The sequence below is a fragment of the Oenanthe melanoleuca genome, chromosome 2 (genome assembly GCF_029582105.1).
Source record: "Oenanthe melanoleuca isolate GR-GAL-2019-014 chromosome 2, OMel1.0, whole genome shotgun sequence".
In the NCBI taxonomy this organism is placed as follows: Eukaryota; Metazoa; Chordata; class Aves; order Passeriformes; family Muscicapidae; genus Oenanthe; species Oenanthe melanoleuca.
Window position 1 is genome coordinate 68974907 of NC_079335.1, and position 17203 is coordinate 68992109.

The following is a 17203-nucleotide window of genomic DNA, read 5'->3' on the forward strand; positions in this document are numbered from 1 at the left end:
GCCAAGAGGTGGTGGGGTGATGGATGGAAAATCCAGAGCAATGGAGGGACGTGGGACAGAATGTCAGTGGGGCATGGGGGGGTTGTGGGACATGGTGTGCAGTGCCAGCGGCTAGGGGAGCACTGAGGCCAGGACAGAGGGACCTGCAGCAGGAGAAGGTGCAGCCTCAGGAGCCAAGACATGCCCAAGGGTCCCCTCAGCCTCTGCCCCATATGTGGGGGTCCCAGATGCTGCTCCCCACTTCCTGAAGTCCCTCCCTCCCCAACCTCACATCTGCCCCCAGATGTATCTCTCCCCCAACATGGATCTGGGTTGGTGTGGAGCAGGTTGAGGTTACAGAATGCCATGGAGCAGATGGAGATACACTGTGGGGCAGCTCAAGGCTGAGCTCATGGTTCACATCACTCTGCACTGTGGGTCTGCTTGCATCGTGCTATAGGGCACACTGTGCTGCACACTGGTTGGTGATCCTGTATGGGCTGCAGATATTTTGTGGGTGCCCTGCAGTGGGGAAACCCCTCCTTCCAACACAAACACAAAAACTGCTGCTGCTCAATGCTTTTTATTGACTGACCAAGGTTAGGGGGCTGGGAGTGGGGGTGGGCCACTTGGAGGTCCAGGAAATATTGTTGGGGATCCAGAGCTTCACTCTTCATTGAGCCCCTTCTGATGGAGAACAAGAAAAAGGGACCATAAGCATGAGGAAGTTTTGGGGCAGCCATGGGGCAGCTGTAGGGCAGGGGAAAGTCCCACCTTGGCTCCGATGTCGCGGCTCTTGGCCCGCAGCTTGTTGACCTGGGACTCGGCGATGTCGGCGCGCTCCTCTGCCTCATCCAGCTCATGCTGCGCCTTGCGGAACTTGGCCAGGTTGGAGTTGGCCTGTTCCTCCTGAGGGGGCAGGGACACCAGTGAGGCTCCCACACAGCTCTCTCTGGCCTCCTGCCACCCTGCCAGCTATCCTATTCTTCTTATTGCTCCATCTGGCCCACCATGGACCCACCTGTCCTTCCAGACATCCCATCTTCCAGCCACCCACACATCTACTCAAAGAACCAACCATCCATCCATCCATCCATCCATCCATCCATCCATCCATCCATCCTTCCCACCACTATCTCTACATGCCACCACCATCACTTTCTCTTGACCTGCTTTCCTCACCCCCTGACACCCCACCCCTTGACCACCCCAAAATCCCCTGCTACTCCCCCCATCCTCTCCCACACCCTAGTCCCACACAGTCCCCTCCTGGAGGGTGGACCACAGATGTTCCTCTAGTGCTCACCGCCTCCTCTGCCTGTCGCTTGTAGGACTTGACTTTCATTTGGAGCTTGTCCACGAGGTCCTGGAGCCGGACCAGGTTCTTGCGGTCCTCTTCTGTCTGTGGGGTGAGTCACATGTAAGTCAGGACATGACCCAACCTGCTCTGTGAATCAGCACCAGAGCAATGAGGGTCAGGAGACAGTTAATGGTGTTCTTGAGGGCTGGAGTTCAACTGTGGGGCAGAACTGGGTTGTCTCCCATATGAAGGTATCTTCTTGCCCATGATGAGGTCCCACCTGAATTTCTAGATCATGCAAAGACTCCATGGATGCTAGGACACCAAGAGGTGGCCTGGGTGGCTCATGACCCAGACAATATTCTGGATCTCACTACAATAGCAGACATAAAAGCAATGGGTGGTCTAGTTTACCTGTGTCTCTCTGGCCAGCAGGTCAGCCATGTTCTAACTCATGTGCAGCATGAGATATGAGGCCCTGTGGCCACAGGGAGAGTGGATGACCTCCAGCACCACCTCAGGCAACCCACCTGGTAGCTGAGCTCCTTGACACGACGCTCGGATTTGCGGAGACCCTTGACACTCTCGGCATGGCGCTTCTGCTCAGCCTCCAGCTCATTCTCCAGCTCCCGCACACGAGCCTCCAGCTTCTGCAGCTGCTTCTTGCCCCCTTTCAGGGCCAACTGCTCAGCCTCATCCAGCCTCATCTGCAGGTCCTTGATGGTCTGCTCCATGTTCTTCTTCATCCGCTCCAGGTGGGCGCTGGTGTCCTGCTCCTTCTTCAGCTCCTCTGCCATCATGGCCGCCTGCCCAAGGACAGAAGCAAGCAGAGAAGGAGAGGACCAAAGCATGCTCTCCATCACCCTCCAGTGGAAGGTGTCCTAGATGTTGGTCCCACCATGGCACTCACATCAGTGATGGCTTTCTTGGCCTTCTCCTCAGCATTCCTGCACTCCTGGATGGCCTCTTCCACCTCCGTCTGCAGCTGGGAGATGTCAGCCTCCATCTTCTTCTTCTGGTTGATGAGGCTGGTGTTCTAGAGTTAGAGGAGTGGATCTCAGAACGTGTCTGTAGAACTGCTGACCCATCCTTCTTCAACCCCTCCAGTACTTAATGCCCCCCTATTCCCTGCCAACTCTGCAGGCTTAAAAGATCTGGAGATCTTGGTAACTCAACCCATTAAAAGCCCACCCATGGATTGAGGTGATCTCTCTCCTTGAAGGTATATGAGGTCTTACCTGTGAGTGGAGAAGCTGGACTCTCTCACTGGCCTCAATCAGCTCCTGCTCAGCCAACTTGCGGGCCCTTTCAGTCTGTTCCACCACTGCCCGCAGCTCCTCCAGCTCTGACTGGAGAAGGTTGTTTCTCCTCTCCACAATGGCAATATTCTCCTTCAGGTCCTCATTGACCCGTACCATGTCATCCAGCTGCAGTTGGGTGTCCTACAAGGTGGCAAGGGGGAAGAGGGTGAATGGAGATGGTGGGGAAGCAGCTCAAGGTCTACCTTTCACTGTCCACTCTGGGGTGTTGGGACCTACTAAATCTCAACATGTTTATGGGATAGAAGCCTGATTAGTACCTTGAGGCAGCCCTGCAATGTCTTGACTTGCTTCTGAGCCTCAGCAGCCACACGGTTGGCATGGCTGAGCTGGATCTCCATCTCATTGAGGTCACCCTCCATCTTCTTCTTCAGCCTCAGGGCCTCATTGCGGCTCCGGGTCTCGGCGTCCAGCGAGGTCTGCAGCGAGTCCACCACGCGCAGGTGGTTGCGCTTGGCCTGCTCCATCTCCTCGTCCTTCTCGGCCAGCTTGCGCTCATAGTCTGCCTTCACCTGGTTGAACTCCAGCTGGGCCCTCAGGATCTTTCCCTCCTCATGCTCCAGAGACGCCTGGTGGAGACAGAGAGAAATTAGAGGCCCACACAGAAGACTAGGACAGATTAGAGCTTCGTGGGGATGTGATTTGGCTCACCTCAGCCTCTTCCAGTGCAGCCTGGAGCTCCAGTTTCTCAGCATCCAGCTGCTTCCGGACCTTCTCCAGTTCATGGATGGTCTTATGGCTGCCACCCAGCTGCTCCGTCAGGTCCGAGATCTCCTCTGCCCAGATGATAACCCATCAGACTTGGTGGAAGGTAGTGGAATACAAAAAGTTGGGAGGGGAAGGACCACAGTCTCACCTTGGAGATTCTTGTTTTCCCTCTTTAAAGTTTCTAAATGATCAAGTGACTCCTCATAAGCATTCTTCAGCTTGAAGAGCTCAGTGCTGAGGGATCTGGCCTCTTTCTGTGATGCTTCCAGCTCCACCTGTGACTCTTCAAACTTCTGCTTCCACTCAGACAAGATCTATGAGGACACCACCTGTTCAGCTGCTGCTATGCCAATGAAGATCACTCTTTCCATCCTCCTCCTCCTTTCCCCAATACTCTCCTGAAAGGGACTTAAAGCTCAGCTAAAACATGGCCCTTAAAATTTGTTCAGCTTTCTTCTGGACTTCTGCATTTTTTGGATTCATGGGACCTATATCTCTCTATCCCCTTCCCGCCCCTCTCTTTCCACCATTTCATGGTCTTCCCACCTTGTCAAAGTTCCTCTGCTTTTTGTCCAATGCAGCAGCTGCTGCATTTGACCGCTCCAGGTCTGCCATGAGATCTTCAATCTCGTTCTGCAGCCGGTGCTTGGTCTTCTCCAGGGAAGAACATTTGGCATTGACCGCCTCCACTGCTTCCTCAGCCTCCTGCAGCCGCTGGGCCAGCTTCTTCCTGCCATGGGAGAAAACCTGGCTCTGGTGACCCATGGACCAAATGGATCAACTCAAACTTTCTTCTGCCCACTGGCTGGCTGAGGCTCTGCTCTGGATCTCCTCTACCATTTCCAGATTCCTATACATTCTCCAGATCCTTGTACTGTGGAAGAGTCTCCACTCTCCCCTGCCCCATAGAAACTCCCTTCATGGTGAGATGACTCACTTGGCCTCCTCCAGCTCCTCAGTGCGTTGGATGGCATCTGTCTCATACTTGGTCCTCCACTGTGCCACCTCAGAATTGGCCTTGGAGAGGGAGCGCTGGAGCTCAGCCTTGGCCTCTGTCTCCTCCTCATACTGCTCCCTGAGCAGGTCACAGTCATGCCGGGCTGACTGGAGGGCATGAGCCAGTGCATTCTTGGCCTGGGAGGGAAGAGAGTTATGAGGTGTGGAGAAGCTGCGTCCATATCAACTTGAGATATATTGGCATTCTCCAACTCCAACAACTAGTTAACAACCAACCAACCCAACCCAATTCTACCCAGCACAACCTAACCCAACCCGACCCCCTTGTAACCCAGCAACCCTATTGAATTTCTGAGGACCCTAAATTAATTTTCGTCTTTGAGGGCAGGCTCATGATCTCAATACCAATCCAGCCACATCCTTGACACTGGAGATGTCTGTCAACCCCACTGACCCCCGGACAAAGCCCTACCTTGACTTCTTCCTCTAGCTGCCTCTTGAGGTCCTCCAGCTGTTGTGTGTAGGTGAGTTTCCCTCGTGTCATCTGGTTGATGAAGGCTTCCTTCTCCTCCAGCTGCCTGGAAAGCTCACCTGTTGGGTGGAATGGTGGATAATCAGTTGTGGGAGATACCCCAAAGCCACCCCACTGGGCAAGAGTTAGGCAATTGGGTTAAAGAAGAGCAAGCCCCTCACCATTTTCTGTCTGGAGCTTGGCTCGTTGAGTTGTGAGGTCATTGACCATGCGTTGAGCTTCTTCGGACTTAGTCCGGTGCTCATTCATCTGATCTTCCATGGTGCGGCACATCTTCTCCAGGTTGGCCTACAAATGGGAAGGGCAGGAATATGAAAGGGGACCCTGAAAGGGCAGTGGAAGTGTTGTCCCTTCATGGCTGGAGATCTATTTCCTACCTTAGCCTTTATCAGTTGCTCCATGTTGGAGCCAACATCATCCAGCTCCAGCTTGAGCTCGCTCTTCTCCTTCTCCAGCTTCTGCTTGACGCGCTGTAGGTTGTCGATCTGCTCGCTGAGCTCGGCCACGCTGTCGGCGTGCTTCTTGCGCAGCGCAGCGGCCGTGGCCTCGTGCTGCAGCGTGGCCTCCTCCAGATCCCGCCGCATCTTCTGGAACTCCGCCTCCCGCTTCTTGTTGAGCTCGATCTGCACTGATGTGGCACCACCCGCCTCCTCCAGCCGCTCACTGATCTCCTCCAGCTCCCGGGACAGGTCTGAGCGCAGCTTCTCCACCTTGGCCCTGCCTGTCCGCTCTGCTTCCAGCTCCTCCTCCAGCTCCTCAATCCTCGCCTGTGCTCCAGGGATGAACATGTTTTCAGCAGACTTGGTTTCACCTAACTCCTCCACTCAACTCAACCAATTGAGCTGGAGAGTTTTTAAGTCTATTCAAGTCAACCCAGCAAACTGTAGACTGTTCAGCTCAACCCAGACAGTTGTAGACCCCTCACCTCAACCAGTCTCCATCCCATCCAGTTCTCTTCAAACTAGTCAAGATCTGAGCTTCCCAGATCAACCTGGCCTTGTTTGAAGACACTCCACCTTCTCAAATTACCTTGAGATTCTTCAACTCAACTGATCTTGAGGACATTCAACTAGACCAGTCCTAGAGTTAACTGAACTAACAGACGACTCAGCACAAACTTCTCTAAGGACATTGGAATTAATGTGATTCAACCCAGATGGTCTGCTCAGCTCAGATGATTCTACCTAAGATGCTCCACCTACCTTGAGCACTCCAAACGTATTGATTCAGCTCAACCCCAACAAAAGCCAACCTGTCCAGGAGCCTATGAATCATTTCAAGGCAATAAATGACAGAGAGGTTCTGGGACAAGGGATGTGCACAATGGTTTAGGTCCTTCCCAAAAAGATATGAAGAATATAATGGAGAAGACCAGTTCCTCCTTCTGCTTGACCCCCAAGCTTAAGCCCACCTCACCTGAAGCTCTTTGAGCTTCTTCTGGAGCTGGGCTGCAACTGCTTGCTCGTCCTCAATTCTGGCATTGAGGGCATTGAGCTCAAAGTCTTTCCTAGGTGTGGGGAGAAACACCAGTAAGTCATTCTCCCAAGTGCTCAGCAGAGGTGTTATAGGCAAAGAATGAGCAAGTGTGCAGACCCTTACTTTTTCAGCCTCTCATCCAATTGTTGCTTGTCATTCTCCAGGTCCATGATATTCTCCTGAGCCAGCTTCAGATCACCTTCCAGCTTCCTTTTGGCCCGTTCCAGGTCCATCCGGATCTTCTTCTCCTGCTCCAATGAACTCTCCAGCTGCAAGTGAGGAGGAAACATACCCATCAGTCCCCTCACACACACACTCCAGAAGGACTTCCACTGGAGCTCGTCCTCTAAGGGACCAAGTAAGTGCCCATCATGGGAGTGGCCTATACTCACATCATCCACTTGCTGTTCCAGCTTGACTTTGGCCTTTGTCAAGGTGTTGACCTTGTCTTCCTCTGCCTGCAGGTCATCCAGTGCTTGCTGGTGAGATTCTTGCAGGGCCTTCTTCTCCTTTGTTAGCTTGACAATGATCTCATCCAGCCCGGCCATCTCCTCTGTGAGGTTCTTGACCTGCAGGAAGAGAAATATGAGGCCTCCAGCTTGGTACCAGATGTTGGACAAGAGACAGGAAGTTGTTCTTGCTCTTTTTGAAGCTGGGCATAAGTCAGGAGATGGAGGAAAACACAACCAGCCTTGGCTCTTGGTGATGCAATCCAACCAGCCTTGGACCATTCCAACCCAAGCAGCATTGGGTCTTGACCCAATTCTTTCAGCCTTGAATTTGGCAGGCCAAACAGTCTTGATTCTTGGCAACCCAACCCAACACAACACAACCCAACCATCCCTGGCTCTTCACCAGACTCTATGCACTTTGGCTTGAGTCAGCTCAATTCCCCACAGTTTGAGGTCAAGACCTCTCCCCACCCTCACCTTGTTCTCAGTGGCGTGTTTCTCCTTTTCCACCTTGGCCAAAGACAACTCCAGGTCATCAATGTCCTTCTTCAGCTCTGAGCATTCATCCTCTAGCTTCCTCTTCTTTGCTGTCAACTCAGCATTCATCTCTTCCTCATCCTCCATCCTCTCAGTCATCTCCTTCACCTTGGCCTCCAGCTGGATCTTGTTCTTGATCAGCTGGTCACAGCGCTCCTCAGCATCAGCCAGGTTATCTTGCTCCTGGAAGGGGTAAGTTTGGTTTGAGGTGGATGAAAAAGAAGCATAGGGCCAGGACATCTAGGTCACTCACAGCCTGCACTTGGAGCTGAAGGTCATTCTTCTCCTGCAGCATGGAGACCATTTTCTCCTCCAGCTCTTTACGCCGGGCTTCTGACTTCTCTAAGGCCTCTTTCAGCCGCCCAAATTCTTCCTTCATGTTCTGTGGGAGGCACAAAGGTGCTATGTAAATCTCATTTCTTCCTTTTTGTCCTCACATACCACTTCCTCTCTCCATCCACCCACCCACCTTCCCTACCCATGGCCCTGTCCCACCTGCATCTCTTTCTCTGTCTCGGCACTCTTCAACAAGGGCTTGATCTTGAAGTAGAGCTTCATCCAAGGCCAGTTCTTCACCCCCATGAAAGCCCTGATGTTCCACTGGATGACCAACAGTGAGTCCCTGGAGAAGCCACAACAAGATGTGGGTCACCAGGGCCTACCACTCAGCATGGATGCAACACCATCTCCATCTCACCGCCTACCTGCGCTCTAGGATCTTCTTGAACTCCTGACGGGACAGGAAACCACGGACTTGGGCCTGCAAGCGGGTCATGATCCGGGCCAGACGCTCATCCCTCATCTCCTCCAGCAGCCCCAGCAGCCCAGCCTTGAAGAAGACCTTTGAGGAGAGATGAAGATAAGTGCTGCTGGGATTTGGAGGTCTGGTGGAGAGATTGGTGGTGGTATGGATGGAGGGAGCTCAGATGGGCAGGTAGATAAGATGATGAGGCCATAGAATCTGTCTGGTCCCACCATAAAAACCTTGTGGATAGTGGGACCACCAGAACCGAGACCAAGTGACCTCACCTTGGTATGTCCAAATTTGTACTGGTTGTGGTCAATATCAAGGGATCCCAGGAGCTTCTCAGCGCCCTTGCGGCTGTCAATGAACTGCCCCTCAGGGATGGCAGCAGGGTTCAGGATGCGGTACCTGGTGACCAGAGAGGACAGGAAACCTCTGAAATCAGCCCCAGTGGGATTGTCTACCTCATTCCCACATTCTCTCCTCTGTGCCTACCGCTGGCGGAAGTCCCCATAGAGGATGCGGTTGGGGAAGCCCTTGCGGCAGATGCGGATGCCCTCTAGCACCCCATTGCAGCGGAGCTGGTGCATTACCAGGGGGTTGTTCATCACACCTGGTGGGTCATCAAGACCAAAGAGTGAAGGCCTGCCCCACAGCAGTGCTCCCCACCACCACCTTTGGCCAGTGCCTAGCACTGTCCTCTGGATCAATCCTCAGGGATTGGCTCACCAGGAGACTTGGTCTCATTGGGGATGATACAGCGGACGAAATGAGGGTGGGTAGACCGCAGGTTGGTCATCAACTTGTTGAGGTTCTCCTGAAAGATGGAGGAGCAGATGAAGAAGGGAATGAAGACACCCCTCCATCCTGTCCCACCAAGGGTCATCCCGTGCCCTAGGACTTGTTCTCCATGCCCATACACCCTGGGGTCCACCAATAATCCTTGAACTCTCACCCGATGCAGGGCAGAGACAGTTTGGAAGGAGGAACCTTTCTTCTTAGCTCCTTTCCCCTTCTCCACAGCTGTTGGAGAAGAAGAAAGGATGAGACAGGGCAGGGACAGTGTGGGAAGAACCCCAGATGGTGAGGAAGGGGGTTCCTCTTACGTGCATCAGCCCCAGCATAGTTGGCAAAGAGGTTGGCCAAGAGCTTCAGGGCTGATTTCTGGTAGAGCCCCACCACTGTCTCATTGAGAGGGTCCTTGTTCTTCTGCAGCCACCCAATGATGTTGTAGTCTACTGTGCCAGCATAGTGGACAAGGGCAAAGTGGGCCTCTGGCTTCCCCTTGATGTTTCGTGGCTTCCCAAAGTTGGCCGACTTGCCCAGGTGATTATCAAAGAGCTTGGCCTTGAAGGTCATATCCGTGGCCTTGGGAAACATGCACTCCTCCTCCAGGATGGACATGATTCCCATGGGCTAGGAAGAAAAGACCTTGTTGACTACAGTGAACACCAAGTACAACCCAAATGGCCAACTTTGGGGTTCCTGCCAAGCAGCAACTGAAAGCGCCGTTCCCCAGCCTCATAAGGCCCTGAGGGAGGTGATACCTTCTCAATGAGGTCAATGCAGGCCTGGAGGTCCATGCCAAAGTCAATGAACTCCCACTCAATGCCCTCCTTCTTGTATTCCTCCTGCTCCAGCACAAACATGTGGTGGTTGAAAAACTGTTGCAGTTTCTCGTTGGTGAAATTGATGCAGAGCTGCTCAAAGCTGTTGAACTGGGGAAGGAGAGAGCAGATGGTCAGCGGGGTCAACAGAACAACTAATATGTTCAGTGGTGTCAACCTGAGCCCTAACTGGGGAACATAAGGTCATCTGACCATCCAGTAGGATTAACTCTGCACGCAATGGGGTCAACACAACACAGTCAAGCAGCGCTTACATCAAAGATTTCAAAGCCAGCAATGTCCAGCACACCAATGAAGTATTGCCGTGGCTGCTTGGTCTCCAGTGAATTGTTGATCCTGGTCACCATCCAGTTGAACATCTTTTCATACACGGCTTTGGCCAATGCTCCAACAGCATAAATCACCTAGAAGAGGGACACCCCACCATTGAGAGGGGCCTCTATTACTGTCCTCCTTTCCAGAGATGGCACCATGTGACCCCAAAAGGAGGACATTTTGGGGATGTCCTACTCACCTGCTGGACATTCTGCCCCTTGGTGACATACTCATTGCCCACCTTGACCCGAGGGTGGCACAACCCCTTGAGAAGATCAGCTGAGTTCAGCCCCATTAGGTAAGCTGACTTGTCAGCCTCTGAGGATGAAGAAGAGAAAATATGAGCCTGGAAGGATCATGGAGTTCACCCCAGTTTCCACCTCAGCCTTGGTTGGACCCAACCTTCTGTGCCATCTGGTTCTGCCTGCTCTTCCCGTTGTTTCTGCTTGAACTTCATGTTGCCGAAGTGCATGATGGCTCCTGTCAGTTTATAGATGGAGTTTTTCTCCTCTGGTGTGAAGCCCAGGACATCAAAGGCACTCTGTGGGGCAAAAATGTGATCAAGATTCTCCAGCCAACAGAGACACATACAAACTGCCTGATGGCCTCCCATCTCACATCTGTGGCCAGGAGCTCCTCTGCATCATCAATGGATGGAACTGTGGTCTCTCCTTGGGAGATGAAGGCATAGTCATAGGGGTTGTTGGTCACCAGCATCATGTCTGAAAGGAGAAAAATGAGTTGGAAAAGGCAGGTCCCAGAAGGGGCGTGGAATCAGGTATTTGTGGGCAGGTTGCACAGCTCACCCAGCAGCTCTGGCTTCTTATTGGAGAGGATCTGGTAGTAAATGTGGTAGTTTCTTTCAGCCTTTAGCTGGAAGATGACACGGGACTTCTCCAGGAGATCTGGGGTGGGGATGAAGAGAAGATGAGTGGAAGTTGGGATGAGGAGATAGAGGGTCAGATGGATGAATGGGGGGAGGCTTGAAGATGTGGAAGGGTAGATAGATGGTAGCACAAGGAGAAGGATGGACAGGTGAATGGAGAGATAGAGGGAGAGATGGTGGACAACAAGATGTCCTCTCATGGAGCCCTCAACCTACTCACAGGTCTCAATGTCAGCTGATGCCAACTTTCCAGTGGCCCCAAAATGGATCCGGATGAACTTCCCCTGGAAGAATAGTAGAAGGAGGTGGAGGTGGCCATTGTCTCCCAGAACACCCCAACCCACAGATCCTTCCCCACAGACTCCACCCCACAGACTCTTCCTCACAGACTCCACCCCCATCACTCACAAATCGGGATGAGTTGTCATTCCGGACAGTTTTGGCATTGCCGAAGGCTTCCAAGGCAGGGTTGGCCTGGATGATCTGGTCCTCCAGGGTGCCCTGGATGAAATGGAACAGTGTCAGGTGGGTTCTCACAGTAAGGGGCAGGGGATGTAGAATATGAGGTTGAAATGGATGCATGAGACTAGACAGCGGTCCATGAAGGTTTGCATGGGTGGTTGGGTTGATGGACAGAGATGTGGGTTGATGGTGGTTAGTTGGTTGGATGGGATGGGACAGATGAATGGAAGGTTGGATAGATGGTTGGTTGGTTGGTTGGTTGGTTGGTTGGTTGGTTGGTTGGTTGGTTGGTTGGTTGGATTATTGGTTGGATTTTTGAGTGTTCGGTTGGGTAATTGTTTGGGTGGTTGGTTGTGTCATTGGTTGGACAGACAGGCAGCAGAATGTTGGCCACACCCCAGGGAGTCCTGCCCCACTCACTGCCCTTACCTTGCCCGGGGCCCCCGCCTCCTTCTTGCCACGGTCGCCAATGGCAGCAATGACAGCAAAGTACTGGATGACCCTCTTGGTGTTCACTGTCTTCCCCGCCCCGGATTCTCCGCTGAAGGTAGCCAAGGAGAGCAGTGGTTGGATAGTGGTGCTATGGTGCTGGGGGTGAGGGCTCACTGGGGAGGGATGGATAATGGACCTCCACAGACAAGTCCATGTAGTGACAAAGGGTTGGCCAGTGGGCATGCCTTCAAGGGGGAAGGGGAGGGGCTCTGTGCCAGGTGAGGGGACTTAGCTGTGAGCAGCACTAAGACAGTGTTTACAGATGAGACCACTCACGTGATGAGGATGGATTGGTTCTCCCGATCTGGTGGGAGGAGGAGAAGAAACATGAGGTTTTGAAGCCCACCTTGGCTCTGCCCCACATCTTCTGCTCCCCAAAAAGGATCAGGGAATATGGTTATGGGGTCCCTGCAGATGGTCCCTACCTGTCAGCATGTTCTGGTAGGCATTGTCAGAGATGGAGAAGATGTGGGGTGGAGCTTCACTCCGCTTCTTTCCCCGGTAGGCAGCCACCACCTCAGCATTGTAGACGGGCAACCACTTGTAGGGGTTGACAGTCACACAGAAGAGCCCTGAATAAGTCTGAAGAAAGGAGCAGGTGGGTCAGAGCCAGGAGGTGCCACCCCACCAGCTGGTCCAAGGGGTCTGCAGAAGTGACCTATTGAGTCTAGGTGATATCTTGGGTTTAGGTGACCCCCGTGGTCTGGAGATGGGACATCTTGGGTGTGGGGAACCAAAGAGTTCTGGAGAGAGGGTCTCCCAGTTCTGGGTGGCCTATGTGATCTGGAGAAGGGACATCCTCTTTTTGAGTGGCCCAAAGGGTCTGGGATATCTTGGATATAGGTGCCTTAAGAGGGGTGAAGAAGGATCATCCCATGTAATGGGTAGACCGTGAGATCTGGAGAAGGGACATCTTACATCTATGTGGTCCAAGGGGTCTACAGAAGGGGTGTCTGGGTTCTGCATGGGGTCTGAAGAACCTCATGGGCTCCCAACTCACATAGATCATCCAGGATGCGTAGCGGTCCTTGAGGTTGTAGAGGACGGCGGGCTCATGGAGGAAAGTCAGCATGGCCATGTCCTCGATCTTGTCAAACTTGGGGGGGTTCTGCTGCATGATCTGGTCCTCCTTGACCGTCACTGTCTGCTCAAGGTAAGGAGGACCCCATGGAACAGGAACATAGAGCAAGAAGTTGCCCCAGTTGTTCCCTCCCAAAGGGCTGGGACCTGGGAATCTCAGTGTTCCCTTGACAGACAGAGGTCTAGGTGTCCCTCAAGTGATAGAGAAGATGTTTTGGGGTCTGAGTGTCTCCGAGAAAATAGAGGAGGTTGGGTGGGGTCTAGCTGTCCAATGGGTTCTGGGAAAGGAGGATCAGGATCTAGATATTTCCTGGGTTCTAGAGAAGATGCTGTGGAATCTGAGCATCCAGTGGGTGCTGGAGAAGGCATGTTGGGGTCTAGATGTTTCTTGGGTTCTAGAGAAGGTGGGTTGGGTTCTTTGTGTCCCATGTGGAATAGAGTTGCTATTTTGAGGTTCTGGTGTCCCAGGTGTGAATGGAGTCCCCCCACCTTGCCATGTTCGGTCTCAGCAGTGATCTTGGAGCCCTCACGGCTGACAATGGTAGCCTTGACATATTCCTCCTTTTCATCAGGGACGAAGATGTCCTTCTTCAGGTCGAAGGGGCGGGTCTGGGCAGCCAACCGTTCCTTCTCCGACTTGCGGAGATAGGGGGCGGCCTCCCCAAATTCGGCCATCTCCACATCAGGCATGGTGGCACTGGAAAGGGCTGCGTGGGGTAGGAGGGATCAGACCTCCAAGTGCTGCCAGTTCCTCCCAGTTGACCCCATTGCAGCTCTTTCCCTGGTGAACCCATCATTCCCTGTTCTTCTCCACATCCACCACTTCCTCCTGGTCAACCCAACTCACTCACTCCTCCCCAGTGCTCCCAGTTCCTCTTCAATGCTCCCACTCCTCCCAGCTGGCCCATCCCAAGTCCATCCTTCCATCATCTAGAGTTCCCTCCCAGTGCTTTCAGTTCCTCTCCTGCTCCTGGTCAGCCCCATCCAAAATCCATCCTTGGTGATCTCATCTTCTCCAGTGCTCCCAGTTCCTTTCCCGTGCTCGTAGTTCTTTCCAGTTGTCCTCATCTGCATCCAAAGTCCCTTCTTGGAAGTCCCTATATCCCCCACCCAGTGCTCCCTGCTTTTTGCAGTGCCTCATACTGCTTGCCCTTGATCCCACCCCAGCACCTCCCAGCCCCCCAGTACTCGCCCATCCCTCCCAGTCCTTCCCAGTTCCCCTACAGTATCATCCCACACCCTCCCAGTCACTCCCAGTCTCCCCAGACACCCCTCAGTTCCACTACTTCCACTATTCAGCCCCACCTCTCTCTGTGGTCTCCGAGTCAGGGGATGATAGTGCAGACTCAGGGCGGTTCTGGTCCTGCTTTGGGACACAATAACCCCCCCCTAGTATGTCCCAGTATATCCCCATATGTCCAATTACATCCCAACATCCCTTCCCAGCCCCACCAGTACTTCTCCAGTACAACACCACACACACACACACACACACAGACACACACACACACACACAGAGAATACTGCTCAGTAAGTCCCAGTACCCCCCCTCCTCCCCCAGTATCACTCCAGTCCCTCCCAGTTACCACATAAATTCTCCCAGCATCATCCCAGTCCCACCCTATTTCCCCACAGATGCTCCCAGTATCATCCCAGTCTCCCACAAAGACCCTCCCAGTTCCTTCCTAGATCCTCCCAGTCCCTCCCAGTTCCCCTACAGACCCTCCCAGTATAATCCCAGTCCCTCCCAGTTCCCCCATAGACCCTCCCAGTTCTCCTATAGACCCTCCCAGTCCCTCCCAGTTCACCCATAGACCCTCCCAGTTCCATCCCAGTTCCTCCCTGTTCTTTCCCAGTCCCTTTCAATTGCCCCCAGTTCCCCCATAACCCCCTCCCAGACCCTCACAGTGCTCCAAGTGCCCCCTGCCCCACCTGCCCCTGGGTCTGCAGGCGCTGGCTGGGGGACCCCCCTTATATCCCCCCCTCCCCCCTGCAGCTGCGTCACCAGGAGGGGGGGCACAGACAGACGGGTGACCTCAAGGCCACCTTACTGCCCTATAGGGACACGGTGACCCCTATGGATCTACAGTACACTCCCAAATCCACAAGGCCCTCCCTCTGCTCTGCAGTCCTATAGGATCTTCACCTCCCCATAGGGTCCAGAGACCCCTATGGAACTATAAAGCTCCACTAGCCCCATGGGACCCTCATATCTCACTCTCACAAGGACCCTATATCTCCCCCCTACATCATAGCACCTACTTCAAGCTCCATAGGACTCCCCCAGCCCCACAGGGCATCACTCCAGCCCTATAGGATATGCATAAAACCCTTCTCAGCCCACATTCCTTTCAATAGGAGCCCTGTAAGTGAACACAGAGACATAGAACCCACTCCCAGACACCCCTCCCCAGTCCCATGGTCCTTTAGGACCCACGTGCATCCCCATGCGACCTCTAAATATTTCCCTATGGGACGCTCATAGTTTTCCCTCCTTACCACAGGCTGCTCCCAGCCCTATAGACTTCCATACAACCCACTCCTAACCTCATAGAATTCCCACAGGGCTCCCCAGACCCATAGGACCCCTCAGACCTACGGGATACCCCACTCTCAGCCCCTATAGGGGCCCCCTCTAGCTCCCCTTCCCCTCCACCCCCCCAGTTTATTACGGGATAGATGAGGCAAGCCAAAAGACTCGCCTGGATGCCTGGGTCCCCCTGGGGTGGGGGAGGGGACAGACAGACAAAGGACAGGTGTGACCCCCCCCTTCCCCCTCCAAGGGAACTCAGGCATCTGTGCCCCTCCTCCTATCCCTTTGTTCCCTCTCCCTCCCCCCACAATGGGATATTTTTGGGACATGCCCCCCCACAACCCCTGACATCCGATCAGCCTGTGACGCCAGTGGGGCTGTGGGGCACCTTCACCTCATAACCATATATGGGGCTGGCCCTACAGGTTCCCCTTCCCCCCCTCGACCCCCATAGCTCACCTAAGAATAGACAGGGGCACCCAGGCATCCAGGCCCCATCCATCGCATTTCATGTCCTATAGAGGACCAGGTGTCTGAATTTCACCTAATTTTCCTGATTCCCCCTAAAGTTTCCTCATTTTCCCCCCAGTTTCCTTCTTTTTTCTGCTGATTTTCCTAACTGCCCCCCAGTTGGCCACAAATTTCCTTGGTTTCCCCCTGCTTTCCCAGTATTTCCATCAATTTGCCCTGAATTTCCTTGGTGTCCCCTAATTTTCCCAAACTTTTCCGATTTTTTCCCAAATTTCCTTATTTTTTTTTTCTGCAATTTTCCCCAAATTTCCTTGTTTTCCCCTTGATTCCCCAAAATTATTGAAAATTTTTGTTTTCCCCAATTTCCCCCTAACTCCCTCACTTACCTAATTTTCCCTCAATTTCCCCTTATTTCCCCTAATTTCCCCCAATTTTCCTCCTCTGACCTTTTACACCTTCATTTCCTCTTATTCTCCCTGAATTTCCCTAATCTCCCTTAATTTCCCCCATTCCCCTAAATTTATTTCCCCTACATGTCCCTAAATTTCCATACATTTTCCCTGATTCCCCTAAGGCATCTCATTTTTCCCAAATTTCCCCAAATTTTCCTCAATTCCCTCTAATTTTCCAAAAATTTCACCAATTTCTCCTAATTTTACCTGAATATATCCCTAATTTCCCCTAACTGAAATTTATTTCCCCAATTTGCCAAATTTTTCACATATTTCTCCTTATTTTTATTACTTTCTCCAGATTTCCCCTATTTCCATCCTACTTTACCCCAGTCTTCCTTAATTTTCCATTTCCCTCTATTTTCTCACAGTTTCCACAATTTTCTCCATTTCACCCCTAACTGCCCCTGATTTTCCCCGATATTTTCATAACTTATCTTGTTTTCTGCATATATAACCTGTTTTGCTCAAACACTTTATTGGATATGGGGGGAAGCATAGTGACAAGGATGAGGAAAAGGCTCAGGTACTTCATGTCTCCTCAGCTTCAGTCTTTAAGAGTAAGAGCACTTGTTTTCAGCCTACCCAGGACCCTGAACTGGAGGACTGGGATGGGAACAAGAACAAGGCACCCCCATAAACCAAGGACTGGAGCACTCAGGCATTTCCCTCCCAGACATTGCCTCCCTGGTTCTGCAGGAGCTCCTCATCCTCCCAGGACAGGTGATGTTGGCTACTGCCTCTCCCAAGAACTTGACTTGAACTTGGTTCTGACTGACAGAGCTGGAGCTATCCTTCGCTTTTGTTTTGGCAATTCACCCTTTTGTGTCTCTCTAGATAAAATCTCTCTGGGCTTCCAACCCCCACCCACTCTCTAAT

General features: G+C 52.7%; 1 protein-coding gene across 1 annotated transcript; it reads right to left on the bottom strand.

Annotated features, from left to right (window-relative positions):
- Positions 1–545: 545 nt before the first annotated feature.
- Positions 546–14229, bottom strand: LOC130249307 (myosin-7). The gene is made up of 40 exons (XM_056483971.1): positions 14174–14229; positions 13358–13575; positions 12789–12932; positions 12214–12370; positions 12065–12092; positions 11726–11837; positions 11243–11335; positions 11055–11118; positions 10755–10853; positions 10567–10670; positions 10351–10489; positions 10148–10266; positions 9888–10037; positions 9553–9723; positions 9112–9421; positions 8961–9028; positions 8735–8822; positions 8501–8618; positions 8290–8413; positions 7965–8101; positions 7756–7882; positions 7514–7642; positions 7201–7443; positions 6664–6840; positions 6395–6540; positions 6212–6302; positions 5173–5562; positions 4957–5083; positions 4736–4854; positions 4244–4440; positions 3853–4036; positions 3455–3620; positions 3250–3374; positions 2859–3167; positions 2518–2721; positions 2190–2315; positions 1810–2085; positions 1286–1381; positions 754–888; positions 546–666 (listed from the first exon to the last, which is right to left on the bottom strand). Exons 2-40 carry the CDS (start codon positions 13556–13558, stop codon positions 646–648), a joined length of 5814 nt encoding a protein of 1937 aa, XP_056339946.1. The 5' UTR covers positions 13559–13575; positions 14174–14229; the 3' UTR covers positions 546–645.
- Positions 14230–17203: the final 2974 nt, after the last annotated feature.